Below are 23,259 nucleotides of genomic sequence, written 5' to 3'. Positions count from 1 at the left end.
AGGGGTGGCTAGCCCTGGAGTCAGGAGTACCTGAGTTCAAATCTGGCCTCAGACACTTAATAATTATAGCTTTGTGGCCTTGGGCAAGCCACTTAACCTCATTGCCTTGCAAAAACTAAAAAAAAAAAAAAAGTAACACCAATATTTTATGCATATATATGTATTTTATTTTAAAGAAAGATTTCAGTTTGAGTTTTATAATTTTTCCCCTATTCTTGCTTCTCTTCCCCTACCCCCCACAGAAGGTAGTCTGCTAGTCTTTACATTGTTTCCATGGTATACCTTAATCCAAGTTGAATGTAATAAGAGAGAAGTCATATCCTTAAGGAAGAAAAATAAAGTATAAGAAATAGCAAAATTACATAATAAGATAATGGTTTTTTTTTTCTAAATTGAAGGTAATAGTCTTTGGTCTTTGTTCAAACTCCACAATTCTTTGTCTGGAAACATATGGTATTCATCATCTCAGATAGCCCAAAATTGTCCAGATTGTTGCACTGATGGAAGAATGAACAAGTCCATCAAGATTGATCATCACCCCCATGTTGCTGTTAGGGTGTATAATGTTTTTCTGGTTCTGCTCATCTCACTCAGCATCAGTTAATGCAAATCCTTCCAGGCTTCCCTGAATTCCCATCCCTCCTGGTTTCTAACAGAACAATAGTGTTCCATGACATACATATACCATACTTTGTTAAGCCATTCCCCAATTGAAGGGCATTCACTTAATTTCCAATTCTTTGCCACTACAAACAGGGCTACTATGAATATTTTTGAACAAGTGATTTTTTTTTACCCTTTTCCATAATCTCTTCAGGGTATAGACCCAATAAGTGGTATTGCTGGATCAAAGGGTATGTACATTTTTCTTGCCCTTTGGGCATAATTCCAAAAATGCTCTCCAGAAAGGTCGGATGAGTTCACAACTCCACCAACAATATATGAGTGTCACAGATTTCCCACATCCCTTCCAACATTGATCATTGTCCTTTCTGGTCATATTGGCCAGTCTGAGACAACATTTTTATATTTTTAAAATACATAGTGTAAAATAGCCATTGGAACATGAATCTAAGAAAAATATCTTTTGTTTCATGATACCCTTTAAGAATGAGATAAAATAATGAAAGCAACCTTCTTCTAAATTTATTGATTGATAAATCATTCTCAGTATGCTGGCAGTAAATGTTTTGTAAGTTGCTTCTGACCTACCCAGTTAGAATGATGGAATTTTAGAACTTGAGAAATCTTAGATATCATCTTTCTAAAAATACTCATTTTGCAGCTGAGGAAATGGAGGCATAGTGAAATTAACTTTTCCAAGGTAATGAAGTTTGTTGGTAGCAAAACCAGAATTATAATGACTTGTTTCTCAATAATTTCTTTCTCTGCTGATTCTTTTGTTTTCTCTATCTTTTTAAATCTATGCCTTCATATAGTAATAATTGTTGTAACTGTTCATCTTTTCCAGTTCACACTGTTGCCTTCTTGAGTGAGTTACAGTTAGAAACTTGGGATATCAAGTCCTTTATTCATAAGTCCTAATTTTAGGAAGTTTAGACTTTAGAATTCTAAAATTTAAAAGCTTAAGATGCTTCCTCATTTATAAATACATTTTTAAAAATAAAGTGAGGAGAAAATCAAGGATTTTGCCAAGCTCTTTTTTATACACAGAGTCATTAAGGTCATTTGGTCTTTGTTTTCCCATTTAGAATGAAAGGCAATTAATGTCCACTTAACATTAATAAGCTAGGCACTTTAAATCATTAGAAAGAAATACAAGTTCCTATTGTTAGTAAGCATAGTATTTTGGTTACTGAAGTAGTTTTAAAAAAATAGACATGATTTGGAACAAAAGTAAATTTGTTTAGACATTTTCTTGAACAATTAATTAGCATTCTCTTTCTCCTCTTTCTTCCAATCCCAAGTCCAAATGTTCCTTGAAAATAACTAATGATAACTGACACTGAATATCAGGACAGGAAGGTCTCACTGTAGGGACATGTACCCACTGTGTCAATCCTGACCTGTGAGAACATCACCTGCTTCAACAATTAGTTATTCATTTTCAGGGACAAATAGGTGAGTTCAGTTGGAATAGAATCCAAGCTTCCAAAATATTTGGCTAAAATCATGGAATAGAAAGGAACTTTAAGCTATCTGAAAACTTAACTACCCAAAAGAGTTGAGTTCCCAAATGGTCCATAGGAAAGGGTCTTTACGGTTCTTTAAATCTACTCTGTCTAATTATTTTAGGCTTTGATGAATGGTTTCTTAAAACTAGCATTTCTTGGGGCGGCTAGGTGACTCAGTCGATAGAGCACCGGCCCTGAAGTCAGGAGTACCTGAGTTCAAATAGGGCCTCAGACACTTAATAATTACCTAGCTGTGTGGCCTTGGGCAAGCCACTTAACCCCATTTGCCTTGCAAAAACCTAAAAACAACAACACCAAAAAGAAATGAAAACAAAAAACAAAACAAAACTGGCATTTCTTTATTTAATATATTGCTTTAAAAATAATTAACTGCTAAGTATTACTGAAAAGGCAATCCTGTTGGCAATGCTTTTTTCTATTTCTAAGTGAAGATATGGAAAATTTGAGGGACAACATACTTTTAGATATCAAGTCAGTGAAAACGTCAATATTTTAGTATCTAAGAGTGACTGAGTGTTTTTTGGTCTTAAAGTAGTACAGCCTTTATTCTGTCTGTCTGGTCCTATATTGCTACAAATGAAAATTCACAGCAGTTTTTCCTACCATAAACTTTTTTTTTTTAGGTTTTTGCAAGGCAAATGGGGTTAAGTGGCTTGCCCAAGGCCACACAGCTAGGTAATAAGTGTCTGAGACTGGATTTGAACTCAGGTACTCTTGACTCCAGGGCCGGTGCTCTATCCACTGCACCACCTAGCCGCCCTACCATAAACTTTCAAGTAATTTTCAGAGTTCTGAGCATGTTCCAGTGGTTAACTCTATTGCGGGGTGTGGGGTTTGAGAAACGGTATATTCTATTAGGGAAGATAAAAATAGGGGGAAAGAAAACTACTCCATAGTTTAGTAGAAAGAACTTCAATCGACAGGAGCACAATTCTTGACCATTTCTATTAAGTGAATACAATAGTTATTTTGAAGCAAAATTCCTTGTCTGTTTTTAGGCTTGAACCAAATCAGCTTTTAAGATTGTTTTACTTGAAATGGACACATGAGAGAAATAAATTTATTTCACAAATTTAGAAATATATGGGTTAAGAATTCAGATATAAATAACTGAAAAATCTTTGTCCTGTTCATAGCTATCAAAGAGTTGATTATCTTTTCTACTTTCTCTGGTCCTGCCCCAGGGTTTAAATATCAAATTTGTAGGCCCTCCTTGGTCTAGATACACCTGTGATGAATCCTTGTTCTTTGGGTAAAAGATATGATTCACTGTGTTTTTCCCCTTTGATTTTTTTAGTCACTGCTCATTCTGGTACTCTTCCTCAGTTTTACTAGTAGTGGTTGTAGGAAGCAGCAGATCTGTACTGCTTCCCTTTAAATCTCTATTTCCTTTTCCAGCTTTCGCATATCCATAGTAACTTCTTGAAGGCAGCGACCATTTTTATAATTTCTTTGTATAGCCCAGAACTTGGAACAATTTATGATTCATATTAACTGCTTAATACTTGTTTTTTGACTGATAAGTAAATATGAGAAATAGGCAAAAAATTTGAAAGAGCATCTTGTAATTGCACTTCTTCCTACTTTCAAACATCCTTTGTGGGGAAAGACCATTCAAGGTTTAGATTATAGCGAATTAAAGAAAGGTTCAAATAAGAATACTTTAGATCATGTTGGAAAAATTAAGAATTAGAAATGAAGGGGAATTTGTCTGGATCACTTCTTTTGGGTGGCCATCCCTTTGTGAGGGATACCTATGTCAGACTGTGTAAATAATGAATTTACTCATATTAGAAAAATAGGGAGTGGTATAAAGCTGAATTTAAAGTAATGGAGCAAATAATTCAAATCTTTAAAATTGTTGTTGCTTTTTAGAGTTAAATATTATTTATTTTGTTTGTTTCTTTTCCCTACTGGCTCTCTACCAGGAGTTTGGAGCTGGGCCAGAGAGGTCTCTAAAACAGTTGAAATAGCAGTTGAAATAATTTTGAATGTGTTTAAGTATAGTTTTGGCACTTATTCTGGAAAAATACTTGAAAAATTTGTGGATATTTATGGATTTGGGACTGCATTCAGTCATGCAGTCTTCTAAATCTAGCTCACTTCTAATTTGACTAGGCATTTTACTAAGTGTACCCAGTGAGAAACCCCAGCTTATACCTTAAAGCAGTGAATTAAAATTCTAAGGATATAATCTATTTCAATCAGCTTACCAAAAGACTTAGGATTTTAGTGACAGACTGTGTCTATTGTCATAAGTTCAGTTTAGCTAAATATCCACAGATATATCACCAGTTTGACAGACTTTTTTTTTTTTTTTTTTTTTTTTTTTTTAGTTTATGGCAAAACTGAATTTTAAATGGGTTGGGATGTGCATTTATGGAGAAGTGAAAATCACAGATCCCTGTAATATTGAAGTATCTAATACTATAGACCTGGTAAATAAGATGTTTCACCTAGATAAAGATATTTTCTCATTTCATTACATTTAGTTGTGATTTCATTAAATGAAATTAAATCTCTGCTTGAATATTTTACAGTTCAGTAATTTTATTGATTTGAATATTCTCACCCCCAAAATATATTTCCCAACTCTTTCATAACTTAGTTAGATGCTTCATACAGTTGCTATGGCCAAAACATTCATCACCCTGTAACTAAGTTTTAGCTTAAAATTGCATTAAGACTTTTAGAATACCTTATATATCCAAGACCAGCCCTTTGTCTTTAAGTATTTTTAAACTGCTTCATTAGTGATTAGTAAAATAGTTTATTTTAATAATAGAAATTAGAGCTAAGAAATTTAATTAGCCAATTCAGTTGTCTTCTCTCTCCCTTAAGATCTCACCCTAGAGAATTCTATAGTAAAAGGAATACCATGAAGTTTTAAGGAAGACAGTTGTTGAATTCTTTTTATTGCCTGATTTTGAATGGATCTCATAGTTGTTGGTCAGCAAACAAGCATTTATTGTCTCCTGTGTACCAGGCCCTGTGATTAGGTGATGGGAATAGGGAAAAAAGGCAAAAATTGTCTCTTCTACTCTCAAAGTCATTCAGGGTCTAAATGAATGAGGCGATATGCAAATATCTTAAGTACAAACAAGATAAATATAGGAGAAATGAGATAATTTTAGGGAGAAGGCACTGAAGTTAAAGAGAATCAGGAAAAGCTTTTTGCAGAGTAGGGATTTAGCTGAGATTGACCCTTCCACTAAAGGCACCAGCAGACACCTTGGGTTAGCTTTACCAGCCCCGGGTTACCAGGGGATGGGGGGAAGAAAAGTCAGGATATGCAGAGGAATCCTTCACTCTTAAGAACCCAATCTTCCCTTCCTCCCTTCCTCCTTTCTGTTCCCTCTCTCTCTCCACCTTTGTCTTTCTTATCTTCTTTTTGTTTCTCTTCTTTGTCTTTCTTCTGTCTCTGTGTCTCTCTTCTCCCTTTTCTCTCTCCTTTCTGTCTCTGAGTCTCTCCCCTCTGTTTCTGTTTTTCTGTCTCCCTGTTTCTGTCTTTGATTCTCTCAGAATATTTAGGAAGAAGTGTGAGTTAGATATTTGACACCAGAAGGAATAAGTTTCCAATTTGAGAGACAAGCCTGTATAAATGCCTAAGGTTAGGATGGAGTCCTGGTAGGAATTAGCTAGTCATTGGATCACAGAGTACTTGGACAGTAATAAAGTCTAAGAACATTAGAAAGATAGGAAAGGAGAAGATTTTGCAGGGTTTTAAAGGCTAAATAGGATTTTTATATTTGATCTAGGAGGTTAATAGGGATCCACTGGAGTTGATTTGAATGAGGGGAAGGGTGACTTGGCCCTCTACACTTTAGTTAGATCAATTTGACAGCTGAGTGCAAGACAGATAGCAGAAGGGGAGAGACCCAAGGCAGGAAGAACAACCAAGAGGCCATTGGAATATTCCAGGTAGGAGATAATGAGTACAGGACTGGACTGGTAACTGCAGAGCCTGATCCAAAGGGAGGCTGCTGTTTTTTTCTCAATTCTAGCTTGGAGAAAACTTGAAACTAAGGTAGACATGATCATTATCTTTATTTGTTGTGTTTAAAGAATGCATTGTTTTTAGCAAACTATCAGGTGAAAGATGAAATTGATTTGAATAGCTGCTGCAGAGAACAGAGCTAGAATCAAAGTATAGAAGTTACAGGAAGCAGATTTCAGCCCAAATATTCTGACAATTAAAATGGACTGCTCCTCAAAGAATTGTGTTTACTTATTGCTGGAAGTTATAAAACAGAGGCTGGATGACCAGCTGAGGGGACAGTCTGGGGCAATTCTTATTTAGATAAATGTTTGGACTAGATAACATCTAAGTTCCCTGCTATGATTCCATGATTCCATTTCTTTCAAATTCTGATTACATGAATTTAAAAAAGGTTTGCACCTGTGCTGAGGTGTTTCAGGGAATATGAGGGAAGTTTGAATGAGGGAGTGAGAAAATTACTACATAAGAATATATTGAATTTATTTGTGTTTTAATTTTAAGAAGTGTCAGACTGTGGCCCCTGCAATTGTGCTTAGTGAATGTTCTTCCAGGATTAAGTTCTTTTAAATAGATACATAGGGTATAGTATATCTGCAACTTAAAAAAAAACAACTTGAAAAACAGTAGCTGATTATTGTCTTTTTTTTTTCAGTTCTATTTTGTCATTTACCAAATGTCAGTCAGTAAGCATTTGTGAGGTGCCATCTGTGTGCTAGGTAGTGTGATTCCAAAGAGTGATCAAAGGCAGACCTTGCCCTTGAGGAGCACACAGAACAGTGGGCCTCCAGGTGTGTGCAGGTGAGCCAGATGCAGGATAAAGGAGAAAAAAGCAACAGAGGGAAGGCACTAGAATTAAGAAGTCTTTGGAAAGGATTCCTTTAAAAGGTGGGATATTAGTGAGACTTGAAAGAAAATAGGCACAAATAAGGCGGGGAGAACAGACTTGTTAGCTGAGGGGTGGAGTATCAGCAGCATCCCAAGATCTAAGAGTGTACCTGGAGAAGGTATAAGAACATGGGAGGGGTAGGGGAGGATAGAAAGGTCTTCGAATGCCAAAAAAGAGGATTTTGTATTTGAGCCCACAACTGGGAGGAAACTGCTGGAATTTCCTGAGTAAGGAGGTGAACACAGTCAGAACCGCACTTTTAAACAGTCACTTTGGTGGTTGAATAGAGGAGAGGCTGGAGTGAGGAGAAAACAGTGGCAGGCTGACCAGGGGGAGAGGTTCTTGTGGTAATCTAGGCACAAAGTGATGAGGTCTTGTATCAGGTGGTAGCAGTATGAGAGGGACATATTTGAGAGCTGTTGCAAAGGTAAAATGGAAAGACCTTGGCAAGAGATTGGGGGTGGGAGGTGGGGATGGTGGAAAGACGGTTAATTGTTGAGTATAGTCCCCAGGTTGTGCCTTGACTGGGAGGATGGGGAAATGGTGGTGCATTCTACTGTAGGGAAAGTAGGTAGAATGGAGGACATGAAAAGACTTAAGGGGAAAGATGAGTTCTGTCTTGGACACACTGAGTTTAAGATGTCTATTGGATGTTCATTTCAAGACATCTAAAAGGCAGTTGGAGATTTGAGATTAGGACAGGATAATTAGGATTTAAGAATCAATAGCACAGATATGACAATTAAATCCATGGGAACTAATGAAATCACCAAGTGAAACAGTATGCAGGAGAAGAGAGGGTCCAGGACAGAAGAACCCTATGAGATACTCATGGTTAGTTAACCTAGATGAAAAATTGGCAAGGAAGGAATGATCAGATAGGTAGGAGGAGAACCAGGAGAACCATAAACCTACAGAGAAGAGAGTTTCAGGGAGAAGAGGGTAATCAACGGTGTCAGAGGCGTCAAGAATGAGGACTGAAGTTGGTATTTAGGTCATCATTGGTAACTTGTGTTACGCATAGCAGATTGTAGTAAATGATGGCTTATTGTTGATGTGCTCCTATTTTACATCTTATAGTTATAGTCTCAGGTATTTTTACATTGCAGTTAATAAAACTTATTTAGATTTATATGTGACAAAATCAGTATGGGAGGGATAATGCTTTATTTTACTAGCTTTACTATAGTTGAAAAACTATTATTTTAGGAAGTAAAATATATCTGAAATTTAAAAGTACAATAAATTTCTTAGAGTTATGTCACCCCCAAAAAGCATTGTATTTTCTTGTATAAGCTAAATTTTCTCCCTTTCTTTTGTACAGGTTTCCACTTGAGTGGCACAGTGACAGAACCTGCAATGCAATCGGAGCCAGAAACTGTTTGCAACGTAGCTATCAGCTTTGATCGTTGCAAGATTACCTCAGTGACCTGTAGCTGTGGAAACAAGGACATATTTTACTGTGCCCACGTTGTGGCACTTTCCTTATATCGCATCCGCAAGCCAGATCAGGTCAAACTGCATCTTCCCATTTCAGAAACTCTCTTTCAAATGAACAGAGACCAACTACAAAAATTTGTTCAGTATTTGATCACAGTGCACCACACAGAGGTTTTGCCAACCGCTCAAAAATTAGCAGATGAAATTCTTTCCCAGAATTCAGAAATTAACCAAGTCCATGGTAAGTAGGGCTTTTGTTCTATAAAATTTCATATTTGATTCCCCTTTATCCTTTAATGATCTTTTTTTTTTTGGTATTTGCTTTACAACTTGATAGAAGCATAACCTAAATTAGATATTATTCCTAGACAGTTGGAGTTACAGATCTATTTGTTAACATTTTTTAAAAAATTTCTTTAATTTCCCAGCTTACATGTATTGATGGTTTTCATATTTGTTTTTTCAACCATTTGTGATTATAGTACAATGAAGCATTCAACTAGACATTTTCCCTAAATTTTCTTGAATATATGATCTTAGAGATTTTTTTTCCTTTAAATGTCCTTATCACTTCTGTGTTCTGGAAAACACTTTGGTACGTTATTTAATTCTTCTACTTTACAAACTGTTACTATAATTCATAGATTTTGTATAACCTGACAGTATGATCTGATTCCTTGCCCCAAGTAAGATATCAATGCTTTAAAAAAAATTTTTTTTCAGTGGATTGGGGAGAAAAATGGCAAGTAGTATCTGTCTTCAAAAATTATTATGAGGAAAGTACTTTGTGATCCTCAAAGTTGAAGTATGATTTAAGTGAACTGTAGCTATTATCATCATTAAGGTTTAAGGATCATTCTTTAAGATGTAGAATAGGCAGCTACATCTCACTTAAAGAATTGATGTGAAACTGATAAGCAGATAATTTTACTTTACAGAAAGAGTTCCTTTACTTTACAGAAAGAATTCCTAACAAGTTTTCCTCTTCTTTACAAGAAGTTACCATATGTTTTTAAAAATACTTCTAGTGTAAAATGAGGTAATGAGGTACACTTATATCAGTGCAATTATATTGAACTATATAAACATATATACATGCAGATAATTTTCAGTAAGATGCATGTTTTGTTCTTTAAAACCACAGTTAGATATGATTGCATTATAACATGCTTAATCTTCAGAAAATAATGGCATGCTTTAATCCAAGTAGTCTATGTTCTTTTGAAGTACCTTATCAAAGCCAAACCAACTAACCTTATTTAGACTCATCCTCTCTCTAGCCATTGGATATTGTCTACTTTTTACTTATAAAATAAAGTACTAAAGCAAAGTAGGAACCTAGTAAGATTACTACCTAACATATTTAATGTGTTTCTGATACTTGTTTGGCATTTGTTTTGTCAGCATTCAAGAATAGTGATTACAAATAGCATCGCTATATAGCTGTCAGAAAAAGATGGCAAGAGCAATTATCTATATAATCCTTCATTATGCAGACAAAATATTATTGGAATTTCAGACTGGCTAAGAATTTGCCCCCAGAAATAAGAGTTTTAAATGGTCAATTTTACTTCCCTTTCCCACTAATTAACTGTGTTACCCCCTTTTGGACCTCAGTTTCTTCATCTGTTGGATTAAATCACTTCCAGAACCAACATTCTGCATTTACTTTGTTATCTGCTAATTATATATTTTTTAATGATGGTGATGGTGGCAGAAAAAATAGAACAATTCATTTATTCAGTCTTTTATGCATTCATCTTTATATCCAAATAATCTAGTTATATCTGAGTGTATATAATATAATCATAAAATAATAAAAGGATATGGTCAGATGGAAAAATCTAAAATGTTTAGATAGAAGTTGAATATAAAAGAATACCAATACTTTGGAAGAATACTGAGATATCTGAATTTTGTATTTAGAAGAATTCTATATACAATACTATATTACTGTATTTTTTGTAATTTCAAAAATTAAGGATGGGGGTGGTGAAAGAAGGGGAAATATTGGCATGGACTTTTATTAGCTGCAGAAATTTACCTTCTACTCCAAGTGATGACGTTTTGTCAGGAAGATGATGTCATGATATGCACGTTAATTGGATTTGAGTGAGGGGTACTGTGCTAAGTCACTGGTCTCACTTTCTCTTCCAGAACCATCTGGGTCCAGTGGCCAGATAGAAATCAGGACAACTAAAGATGGCCTTGGATATGAAGCAATAGGGTTAAGTGACTTGCCCAAGGTTATACAGCTAGTAAGTGTCTGAGACCGGATTTGAACTCAGGTCTTCCTGACTTCAAAATTGGTACTCTGCCCACTGAACAGCATTCTGGCCATTTTTGGTGATGGGAAGCCCAAGCCAGAAAATACTGTGGGACTATTGTAAGCTGCCTGGAGACCCCTATCCAGGCACTTGGCAGATATCTTTCCCAATTTGATTCTGGCTATGCCTGGCAGCCTTTACCTGCATGATTTTGCCACTTCTCAATCACAGTGCCATCTTTTGATTACCCCAGGAAACATTTACATGAGAAATGAAAAGGAGAACAGCTGTATAAGAAAAGCTACCATTAAACAGTTTATCCAGTCAGTCTTATCTTGTGAAAGAATGTGGCTTAATTAACAAGTAACCTTAGTTCCTTCTGTTTCAGAATTACAAGACTATAGGAAAGGAGAATGCTGGAAACAAGATTAGCTTTTAAGTGCTGCAGTAGGAAATTTGTTCCCTGAAAGTTCTATGTTAGTAGGAAGTGAAATAACAGAACCTAGACTGGCTCTCCAAATATACATGCTATATTAAAAACACTTTGTACCTCTGATATTATTGAAAATTTATTAATGATAGTAAAAGTCATTAATCTTTTTTCCTATATACATTTTCTATGGACTTTGCAAACTTTAATCATTCTTTATTCTTAAATTTGTTGGTTGCTCCCAAAGGTTTTCCTTATGAAGAGTAGGATTAACTCTTATCTTTAGTACACAAAGCTTAATCATAATCAACAATTTTATTCTTTTCTGGATTATTATTATTATTTTTTTTTTTTTGCAAGACAGTGGCGTTAAATGACTTGCCAAAATTCACACAGGTAGTTATAAAGTGTCTGAGATAGATTTGAATTCAGGTCCTCTTTTACTTTTTATGTAATGAACTTTATTTCTTTTCACCTTGATAGATCACTGTGCTTTTGCACTATTTGTCACTTAGACCTGGAATACTCTCTCCTCACATTGGTCTCCTAATTTCCCCTTCCTTCAGTTTTGAGCTCAAAACCCTCATGTAATGAGCCTTTCCTTTTCTTTCCAAGATTTCTCTCCATTTATTCTGTTTCTTTTTTTTTCTTTGTTAGGATTTTTTGCAAGGCAAATGGGGTTAAATGGCTTGCCCAAGGCCACACAGCTAGGTAATTATTAAGCCTCTGAGGTCAAATTTGAACTCAGGTACTCCTGACTCCAGGGCCAGTGCTCTATCCACTGCATCATCTAGCCACCCCTCTGTATCTTTCTTTAAACAAAATTTTAATTAATTTTTGGTTTTACATAATTTTAATTCTTCCTGTGCCCCTCCCACCTCCAAGTGAGCTACTTCATAAAAGAGTTTTCTGCTCAGTTTGTATCTTGTATGTACTTAATTATTTAAATACCACCTCTCCCATTAGTTTGTGAACTTCTGGGGAATGTTTTTGCCTTTGTTGTACTAAATTATTTAGTACAAAACCTAGAACATACCAAGTGCTCCATAAATACTTTTTAATTGATTTCAGTAAAATTGAATTTTGAAAAATAATATGTTCAGTGTTAACATATGGCACCTATCTTAATAATGAACTATTTTAAAAGTTTTTCTGGAAATGGTCCATTCCTATAGCACAGTAATATTCCTTTGCATAATTTATTCAGCCATCCCTTCAGTTGATGGACACTGGCTTCATTGTTCTTTGCAACCACAAAAAGAGCATTTTAAAATATTCTTATACAAGATATAGAGAGAACTTTTCCTCTTTCTTTGATCTCCTTGAGGTATAAGACTAATATTGCTATTGTTGGATCAAAGGTATACATAGCTTAGTGACTTTTTGCTTTCCAGAATGGCTGCACCAATTCAAACCTCCATTTCCTTTGTCCATTTGGCAATTGGAGAATGATTCTTATTTATATAAATTTGAATCAGTTCTTTAACTATTTTAGAAATGAGACTTCTGTCAGAAAAAAAGTTCCTGTGAAGATTTTTCCAAGGTAACTATGTCCTTTTTAATTATAGCGGCATTGGTTTTCTTTGTACAAAAGTTTAATTGTATGCAATCAAATTATGTGCAATTAAATATTACTTTATCTTCTGTGATCCTCTCTAACCTTTATTTGTTCTTCAATTATTCCCTATCCATAAGAGCCAAAGATGATGATAATGATACTTAAAGTGACTTTTTCTGAAACTCACAGCTAGGGAGTAGTGTCTGAGACAGGATTTCACACCCAGGTATTCTAGACTCACAAGTCCAGCTCTCTATCCACTACAATTGACCGCCTCTAAATCTCTAGGTCAGAAAGACAATTTCTTCCTTGTGCCTCTAATTTCTTTATATTTGACCTTTTACTCAAAATGTTCAAAATTAAACTTCTATTTTCTATTTTCCTCCCCATATCTTCCTTACTTTTTTCCCTCTCTCACTTCTACCTCCACCCACACTCCCCATATTTAGTTTTTTGGAATTCCTGTTAATTTTATCATCAGTTTTTCCATCACCACCCTGATGTGGGCCCTTAACAACTCAACTTGGATTCTTGGAATAGTTTTCTTTTTTCATATCTCTGCCTCATGTCTCTCTTTGCTCTGTGATTATCTCCAATTTATCATACGTGTATATACACACACACATATACAATATACATCTACACACAGATATATATGTGCATAATTTGCATATAGTTGTTTTCATGTGTCTCCTCCAATAGACTTCTTGGGATCACAGATGTTTTTTGCCCCTTGTTATATCCTGAACCCTTAGGTGCACTGCCTGGTGCATCATAGGCACTTAATAAGCACATGTTAACTGCTAATGTATTAAGTCATTTACACATTTGGAACTTTTTTGCTCTGCATCTAATTCCTGCCAGCCTGGAAATCTTTCCAGTTCTCCTGGTGGTTTTTGTTGAATAGTGTGTTCTTACCCTGGAAATCTAGATTCTTTAGGTTTATTGAACACTAGGATACTGGGTTTGCTTGTTTCTGTATATTGTATATCTAATCTGTTCCACTGGTTTGATTTCTCTGTTTATATAACCAGAACCAAAAAGGTTTATCGATTGCTATTTGTAGTTTGAGATCTTCTTTTGCTAGTCCCATTTCATTTCTATTTTTTCATATTTTGACATTTTTGAGCTTATTTTTGTTCCTCCAGATGAATTTCATTATCATTTTTCCCAGCTTTATAAGTAATTTGATGATTTGGTACATATGGCATTAAATAAGTAAAATAATTTTGGTAGTATTGTCATTCTTATTATTATTGGCCCAGCCTATTCATGAGCACTTAATGTTTTTCCAATTATTTAACTCTTAATTACTGTAAGGAGTGTTTTGTAGTTACAGTCATATTTCTATAGTCAACTAAGGATTTTATATTTTACTATAAACTTGATATTTTGAATGAAATTTCTCTTTTCTTCCTGTTGGATTTGTTGGTAATATACAGAAATTTGATAATTTATGTAGACTTATTTTGTACTTTGCAATTTTGCTGAAGTTTTTGTTTTAAAGTGAATATTGTCTGTGTTCCAATTTTAGTTTGTGTGCTGTCAGTGCAAACATTCTGCTAGATTTTTTTACCTAAATGATGTTGAGTGACTCCTTTAGTCTCCTTGCATATATCTATATCTGTATCTGTATAACTAATCTGTCTGTCAACACAAAAGGATATTGGTAGATAGTTGTCTGCAAAAGTGGAGATTGGACTGGTTGATCTCTAAGGTCCCATCTAGTGTTAAATCTTGTACGATTGCAGTAGTACAAGCATGAAATAATGAACAACTGCAGCATTGGGAACAGGAGACTGGAACTAATCTGGGAAGCCTTGTTAAGACTTGGTTGCTAGTTATGGTTGTGTAAGGTAAAAGGATGGTGAGAGTCCTAAGTTATTAGACATTGAACCCTTTCACATACTCTCTTTGTGCAGTCACATTGACCTTCTATTATTTTTCATGTGTAACATCCCAACTCATTTCACATCTTTTTGTCTTTGCTTGCCTCATGTTTGGCTATACTTCCTTACTTACATTGCTCAGAACATCTATTTCAACACAGTTCTAATGCCCCCTTCTACATTTATTGACCTCTCATCCTGCATTTGTATCCCCATAAATAGATGTGTGTCTCACGTGATAAAATGTAAACTCCTTAAGGGCAGGAACTATTAGATTGTTTTGTCTCTGGATCCCTGTATCTTACACAGAGTAGTAACTTAATGAATGTTTGTTGAATGATCAAAATTTTCTCATGTGTAAAAGGAAAAGGATCATCTTTAGGTAATCTTTAAACTATCTGTCAGTGTAACTTTCTCTGAATTCACAAATGACTTTTTCCATATGTCTTCATTAATTCAAGAGTTTAGATCAATTAAGTGTTCAGCTGTCTATGTTTTAACAGGCTAAGTCTTTCTGCATAAATGTTACACATAAATTTAATAACTCTTTGTGATACCAAGAGCAAGTACTTTCATCTTTCTTGATACAAGAGACAGAAGGACAGAAGGAGGGAAGGAGAGAGTGAGGCCCTAAGATCAAATACCATATGATCTTTAAAGACCTCAGTGATGTTGCAAACTTGATTACCATGAACATTTAGACAAAAATTTAATCCAATTTTTTACTTTCCTAGGTAGCATATTCTAAACAAATAACATTCAGATGATCAAGAAAAGGATAATTGAGTAGCAAATTAAATCCTTTAAAATTAATAAGTTTCTTCACAATTGTTAATGCTGGTTTCAGGATTACTCCTTCAAGGAATAGTGTTATCTTCCCACATTAAGAGTGGTCTTTTCACAGAATTTTAATCAATTTTGACTGGAAACAGTATCCTAGACTTCATTCTTTGCTAACTTAATTGCTTGCTTTTTTACAGGAAGAGAATCAAGTTTCACATTTTAAAATATATTTTTCTTCCCTTTTTTGAATAGTAGAACAGAAAAAGAAAATGACAATATATTTTTCTATAGAAATATTTTATTAATATCTTTTTTTTTTTTTAGGTTTTTCGCAAGGCAAATGGGGTTAAGTGGCTTTCCCAAGGCCACACAGCTAGGTAATTATTAAGTGTCTGAGACCGGATTTGAACCCAGGTACTCCTGATTCCAAGGCCGGTGCTTTATCCACTACACCACCTAGCTGCCCCTATTTGTATCTTTTTTAACACAATCTTTATTCCCACATGTCCTTTCCCCATCCTCCATTCAGAGAACATCCCTTGTAACAAAGAATATGAAAGAAAAACAGAAGAAAAATAATTCAAAACTATTAACTTTCATGTGATTGTCCATAGTTGGCAGTTCTTTTGAGAACTGCTCAAATCCTTTGACCATTATCCATTTAGTAATGGTTCTTTTCTTATGTAGTTGTGTTAGTTTCTATCTATCTTGTATGTCCTTTTTATTCTAGAGCTATGGTATGAATATTTCTCCCTCTGACTCCATCAGTAGCTTCCTTATTTTAGTTGCTTTGGTTTTGTTGCAATGAAAGATTTTCAATTGAATTTAATTCTGGGTTTTTTTTGGCAAGGCAGTGGGGTTAAGTGACTTGTCCAAGGTCATACAGCTAGGTAATTATTAAGCGTCTGAGACCGGCTTTAAGCTCAGGTCCTCCTGACTCCAGGGCCAGTTTTCTATCTACTGTTCCACCTAGCTGCCTCTAATTTAATTCCTTTTTTAAAAAAAAAACAACAAGTTTTTATTGCTGTTTTCTATAGCTTATGTCATCTTATCTATGCCAAGTCCTCTTCTTTATCTCCCTCCCAGAAAGCCATTCGATATAATGAATAGTAATTTTTAAAGAGGGGGGAAAAATCAGTGTAATTGATCAATGCATTGAAACAAAATCATGTACAATTTGTAGCAGCTGTAGACCTGCCACCTCCATGATGAGATAGGTTAGGGATATTTTCTCATGTTTCTTCATTCAGATTCTTTTTGGTCTTTTTAATTTTATTAAATTTACTTTTGATTTTTTTGGGGGGGGTTTAGTTTTTCCATTTACATTGTTGTAGTCATTGGTATATTGTTGGCTCCACTTATTTCATTCTATATCAGTTCATCTTTATGTGCTTCTCTTTCACAAACATCATTTCTTCTAATACAGTAATTTTCAGGATTTGATTTAGGTAAAAAAATGATCTTTCTCTTTTTTTAAACTAACAAATCTGAAAAACCAAGTATTCAATAATACCTTACTGTGTGAGTGGAAATTGCATCCTTATAATTCACCCTGAATTTGTATTCATCCTTTTTAGATGAATACTACATCATAAAATAATATTTTATTGCCTTTTGTACAAATAAAAATATGAGATTATCCTTCTATAGGAATATGATATTATTATACTGGCAAAAGTAAATTAAATGACAATAAGGAATAAGGAATAAAGTCAGATAAGAGGAAAATAATAGGGGAAGGCCTATAAAGTCTGACAAACATATTTGAGTTTTTCAAGATATATATATTGATAATCATGCTGCTTTCTTTGTTGGCATTTTGCTGAATGGAAAATCATTTATTCAAATGGGAACAGTGCTGATATTTTTCTGAGGTTGTATTTTCATTAAGCCCTGTAATAGGGGCAGCTAGGTGATGCAGTGAACAGAGCACTGACCCTGGAGTCAGTAGGGCCTGAGTTCAAATGTAGCCTTAGACACTTAATAATTGCCTAGCTGTGTGACCTTGGTCAAGTCACTTAATCCTATTGCCTTAAATAATTTTTTTTTAAAAAGCTCTCTAATAAAGAATCTGTGGTATTAGCTTCTTGGACTGCAGAACTTGTGGACTTATGATAAGGGTTGCTTGTTTATAATGGAAGATAAATTTTTTTTTTACTGATTTTTCCTAAAAATTTGAAATTAAAATTGAAGATGATTAGTAAATGATTAAGAAATCATCTAGTTGAAAATGAGAATTTATATTAGGAATAACATTTAAATCTTTTATAAAGAGAGAATTTTTATAAAATTCATTTTTGAATATCTTCCTTTCAAATCATTATCCTTTTTTAAAAAATATATATATAAACCCTTGATCTTTTCTTTCTTTCCTTTCACTTCTGTATGCCAATGGCTAATACTCTTTAATTTTTAACACATATACAACTATCTCTGTAACTCACAGACATAATGTTTCCTATGTTCATAACCACAAGTAGTGAAACTGTAGGAAATGACATTATTCTATAAGTTATCCAAATAAGCTAAATTATTCACTTCTGCCATATAAATGGTTGCTACCTGCATGCTGTCTGAAAAGAATGAGTTTGAAACTTTAATTTTAACAGTAAGTAACAGTAATACATCAGAGTTAAAAGCTTCCCCTTGGGAGAAGCTGTATTGCTGAGAAAAATGTAAAGAGAAGCCATTGGACTGTGGAAATAAGAGAATGGGGGCTCTTCTAATGTTGCTTATGGTTTTTCTCCATTGAACATAAAACCATGGATCATCAGAATATTTGCCTAGCAGCTTTGGTTGTAAATTTTGTTGCAATCAGTAGACCTGGTTTTGAGTCCTGAGAGGGCCTGGGCAGCCCTGGATGAGTCACTCTGGCAGTCAGTCTCTTCATATGATGGCATTGAACTATATTACCTAAAGTCTTCTCCAGTTCTAAACCCATTATTCTATGGAATCCATTGTAAAGATAAATTTTTACTCGATTTTAGTAGGAGTATAAAACTATGTAGAGATTAATTTTTGTTCTTTTTTAAACATTTTCTCTTTTAGCATACTTGAAAAGTATTCATTTGAGATGGAGGAGCACTAATAAGGCAGTATGTTTGTAGTGGAAAACACAGTTCTTTTTCTAAAGATCTGAATTCAAATTCTGACTCGTATACTTAATATTATTGGAACTTTTAGCAATCCACTTTATTTTTGTGGGACCTCAGTATCCTAGGATATAAAATGAAAACGTTGGGCTGAATGATCCATTTTTTTTTTTCTTATTCCAATTCTAGGTCTTTTATTCTAATTCTAATTAGGGCTTAAAACTCAAATTTTAATTCATTTTAAACTTTCAGTCTTAAAATTTTCTGTCTTTATGGTGTTTATCCTCATCCAAAAGCAAAAAAGAGAATGTTTATGGATATAGACCTCATGTCTGTACTCTTGCCTTGTGATTCCTGTTCACAAAGGAATTGTAATAGAACAAGAAACTCTTAATTGAGTTTCTTTAAAAACAACCACAACTTAATTTAAACATAACACCCTTGGGTGGATCTATAACTTGAGTTTAATTCCTTCCATCTAATTCCTAAAGCAACCAATGATGGTAGAAACTGTCATTACATAATAAGAGATTTAAGAGGGTAGGTCACAGTTAGAGAAAGACTTGAGAAAGAATAGGTTCACTTAAGATGGCGCATATAGGAAAAAAAAGATGAAAATGTGACCAAAAGAGATGTAAATTAAATTGGACAGTAGTCCAAGTACAAATGAAGAGACAATAAAGAGAACTGGTTCTTGTGGAATGCCTTCTTTCTGGGTTAAAAATTTCATGGTATATCATCCTAAATTACTTCTTCTCTGTCCTCCCCCCACTTTGCCTCTCTACTACTTGTCATCCATGGTGGGTCATAGACCTCCATTTTTAAACATTAGATGGCACAGTCCTCTCAGTTCTTTCTGTGGCTAGTAATAGTTCTGGATATTCCCATATTCTTCATGGTTACTGCTAACATTATATAGTAGTGTAACATTAAATGGAATTATAATGAACACATACTTGTTTGCTTGTCAGCCCTTGAAACTTGGTCATTTCTGGCACATTTTGTTTGACTTCAGGATTGGTCTAATTTATACTAGATGTCTCATCATCATCTACAAACTCCGCATGCCAAATATCATGATGCTCTTTCTCCTGTAAATCTACTGTAAATCCTCTGTAAATCTCCCTTCTTAACCTCACATCACTTAAATGTCTTTCCTCATTCTCATATTCCTGTAGAACATGGAAAAGTGGCCTTTTGCTTTTTTCTCTACTCAGTATTCTCTTCCATCTCATCTTTTCTAACAAATCATTACCTCAGTTAATCCTCTATTCTTTTATTTAGTCTTATCCCATATACTGGATACATCAAATCACCAGACAAATGTGTCCACATCTCTCCCATCCTTAAAAAAAAAAAACAACCCTTCATTCCATCTGACCATTTCCTCTTGCTATTAGCTATTTATGCTTAGTAATTCCATTTCTTCTCCTCTCACTTTCTTCACAAACCCTATTCAGTATGGTCTCTGACTTGCCATTCAAATAAAATTGTATTCTCCAAAATTACCAATAATCTCTTTTTGGGTTTTTGCAAGACAAATGGGGTTAAGTGACTTGCCCAAGGCCACACAGCTAGGTAATTATTAAGTGTCTGAGACCGGATTTGAACTCCAGGGCCAGTGCTCTATTCACTGCGCCACCTAGCCACCCCTACCAATAATCTCTTGATTAACATACATACTAAAGACTTTTCCTCAATTTTCATGCTCCTTGTCCTTTTTTCTGCCTTAGCCATTGTTAATTGACCTTTGTCATGTATGTTTTCTCCTCTTTAGGTTTTTAATGACATTGTTCTTTTTCTGGTTTCTTTTGTTACACTTTACTCCAAGTCACATCTTCTATCCAAATCTCCTAAAGGTATGTCCTAGGTTTTTTCCATTCCCTCCCTACAGTTCTTAGCCTGAATATATAAACTTGTTTTTAAAAATATTTTAACTGTATTTCAATTTAACTTGTTTCCTTTGTAGTTTATATATTTCTAAAAACATGCTTCTGAAAAGGGCTTCACCCCAAAAGTGGTCTGTGACATAAAGAAGATTAAGAACCTTGCATGCTATCTTACTTGATGTATTTATCAATTCCCATGTCAACTATCATCTCTTTACAGATGAGTCCCATAGCTGGTATATCTCTAGTCCTGCATTATCAATTCTTGGGTGTCTTAAAACTTATTACTTCCCCCTCAAAATTCTTCCCTCTCCAGGATTTCCCTATTACTGTCAATAGTACTGTGATCTCCCATCACAAAGTCTTGGAACCTTGTTATTATCCTCATCTCTTCCCTTATATTAATCCCACAACGTATCTGTAGCCAAGTCTTGCCATTCTACCATTATAATATCTCTTGTACATATCTCCTCTCCACTCACAGAGCTACCACTCTGAAACAGGTCCTTCTCACATTGTACCCACCCTATTTTAAATTCCTTCTAGTTAGTCTCTCTACTTCAAACTCTTTCCTCTTTATTGTGCTCCATCTCCCACCTCCATCTCTTCACTCAGATTGTCATCCATGTATTTATTCCATATCTTTGCCATTTTGGAGTTCTCACTTTACTAAAAGGGTTTAGCTCAGGTGCACCTCCATGAAGTCTTCCCTGATTTTCCAACTATTAATGCTTCATCTCTCCTCAGAATACCCTGTATTTATACTTAAAACACTTTTGTTTTTATTTTTTACTTTTTTGTCTGCACAAATTCAGCACATTGTTTCTTGAAAAAGGACCTCCAGTTTAAAGGTGAAGGGGAAATTAAAATTCTTAACGTTTTTAAACAAGAAATAGTTTTGTTTTCTATTGAGACAGGATAACTTTGAAGAATTATTCTATGGTAATAAGCTTAAAGTAGCCAACAAAAATTAATTATGCAGTTAAATAGTTAAGACATTTGCAATTATAAACATATAAGGTTTAAAAATATGGATGATATTGAAGAGTCCTAAAAAAAGTCAAAGTTCACACAGAGAAATGCACATACAATTCTAAGTATGTACATATATATATATACATACACATATGCAAACATATAATTATATTTCCTATCCTTAGTACAGAAAAATGAGCAGCACAGTCCATGATTTTCTGTTCTCAAAGCCAATAGCTGTGGTTAGAAAGAATTTCTAGTAGTCTCTTTTCATGCTTAGGGAACCAGGCTTATGAAATTCTTTTATGAGCTGCAATTTTGAATCTCTAGGCTTTACAAAATGTATTTGGTTACTCCTTCCACCAATATTAGTTACTTTTGTATTTATCTATAAGAGTAAATGGCACATTATCTATATCAAAAAAAATTGACTTGGATGACTGCTTTTTATTGCCAAATAAACATGCCAATTCTTCTCAGTTATAGAAACCTAGAATTTAGAGTGGAAGGGAATTACGGGTCAGGGATCATCAACTCCCTGGCCTTTGTTTTACAGAATTGAAAATGGAGGCCTAGAAAGCATGTTGGCTCACCCATGGTTTACACATCTATATTATACAAAACATAGCTCAACTTTACTGATAAGTATAGGTCTATGAAAAATCACTGATTTTTAGTCAGAAGGCTTGAATTCTAGTCATATCTCTAGTGGATTAATAACTGTCGCTATGAATAATCCAATTATTATCTCTGTCAGTTTCTTATGAGTAAAATGAAATAATATTTACCTCACCAATAAGAGATTTTGTGAAAAAAGTGTCCAATCAGTTTTAATTCTTTCTATTTTTTCTATTGCATGTCTGTTTTACTGAGTGGATTATCTGTATCCATAGCTTTCTTACATTCATAAAAGTAAATTGATATTAATGTTAAGAAAATTATAGGGGCGGCTAGGTGGCGTAGTGGATAAAGCACTGGCCCTGGAGTCAGGAGTACCTGGGTTCAAATCTGGTCTCAAACACTTACTAATTACCTAGCTGTGTGGCCTTGGGCAAGCCACTTAACCCCATTTGCCTTGCAAAAAAAAAAACTAAAAAAAAAAGAAAATTATAATTAGGGGAAATAAATCACCTGATATACATGGTCAATTCTAGAGCCATATATAAATGTTCTAAAAATCATCTTCAGGTACAATGGAAAATGAGAGTTGAGAATATTTTGAATTGCATTTGATGGTTAAAACCAGAGTTTTTTCTTTATCTAGTTTGAAATCCATTTAGAATGGAGTATTTGAGGGGAAATTGATGGTCAGAGAACATATGACTAAAATCTCTGGAAATAGACAACTCTTAGGTTAGTTTTTTTTTTTTTAACAAATATGTGATTAACTAGTCATAGTATGTATCACAATGCATATTGATCTGTTAGGTGTTTGTTTTGATTCTAGCATACACTGGTTGTATTTTTTTTAATTGATATATTTTTTCAATTTCATATTAGGGTAGTTTTTCAACATTCATTCATTTGCAGATTTATAAGTTACACGTTCTTCTACCTCCTTCCCTTCCCTCTGTCCTTCCCTTGATAGCAACAGTTTGGTAAAAGTTGCATATGTACATTTATGTTTAACATATTTACATATTAGTCATTTTGTGTAAGAAGAATTAGGACTAAGGGAAAAGAAAGAAAATCATGAGATAAGAAGGAAAAACATAAGGGAAGTTTTTAAAAAGTGAATATAGTATCCATTCAGATTCTGTGGGGTTTTGTTTTTTTCCTTCTGGATGTGCATGGCATTGTCCAATGACAGATTTCCCAGGGTTGTCCTTTTTTCTTCTGAACTGCTGAGAGGAATTTCATGCATCATAGTTGATCAACTGACAATGTTGATGTT

General features: G+C 34.3%; 1 protein-coding gene across 1 annotated transcript in view; it reads left to right on the top strand.

Moving 5' to 3' along the window:
- Positions 1–23,259, top strand: part of ZSWIM6 (zinc finger SWIM-type containing 6) — a 209,901-nt gene that overhangs the window by 118,641 nt on the left and 68,001 nt on the right. Inside the window, exon 2 of the mRNA XM_074207245.1 lies at positions 8,367–8,723. Within this exon, the coding sequence (XP_074063346.1) occupies positions 8,367–8,723 (357 nt within the window). The remainder of the gene's footprint in view (positions 1–8,366; positions 8,724–23,259) is intronic.

The sequence above is a fragment of the Macrotis lagotis genome, chromosome X, assembly GCF_037893015.1.
Source record: "Macrotis lagotis isolate mMagLag1 chromosome X, bilby.v1.9.chrom.fasta, whole genome shotgun sequence".
Classification (NCBI taxonomy): Eukaryota; Metazoa; Chordata; class Mammalia; order Peramelemorphia; family Peramelidae; genus Macrotis; species Macrotis lagotis.
The sequence above is the reverse complement of the archived record's forward strand: the minus strand, read 5'-3'. Positions and strand labels throughout refer to the sequence as shown.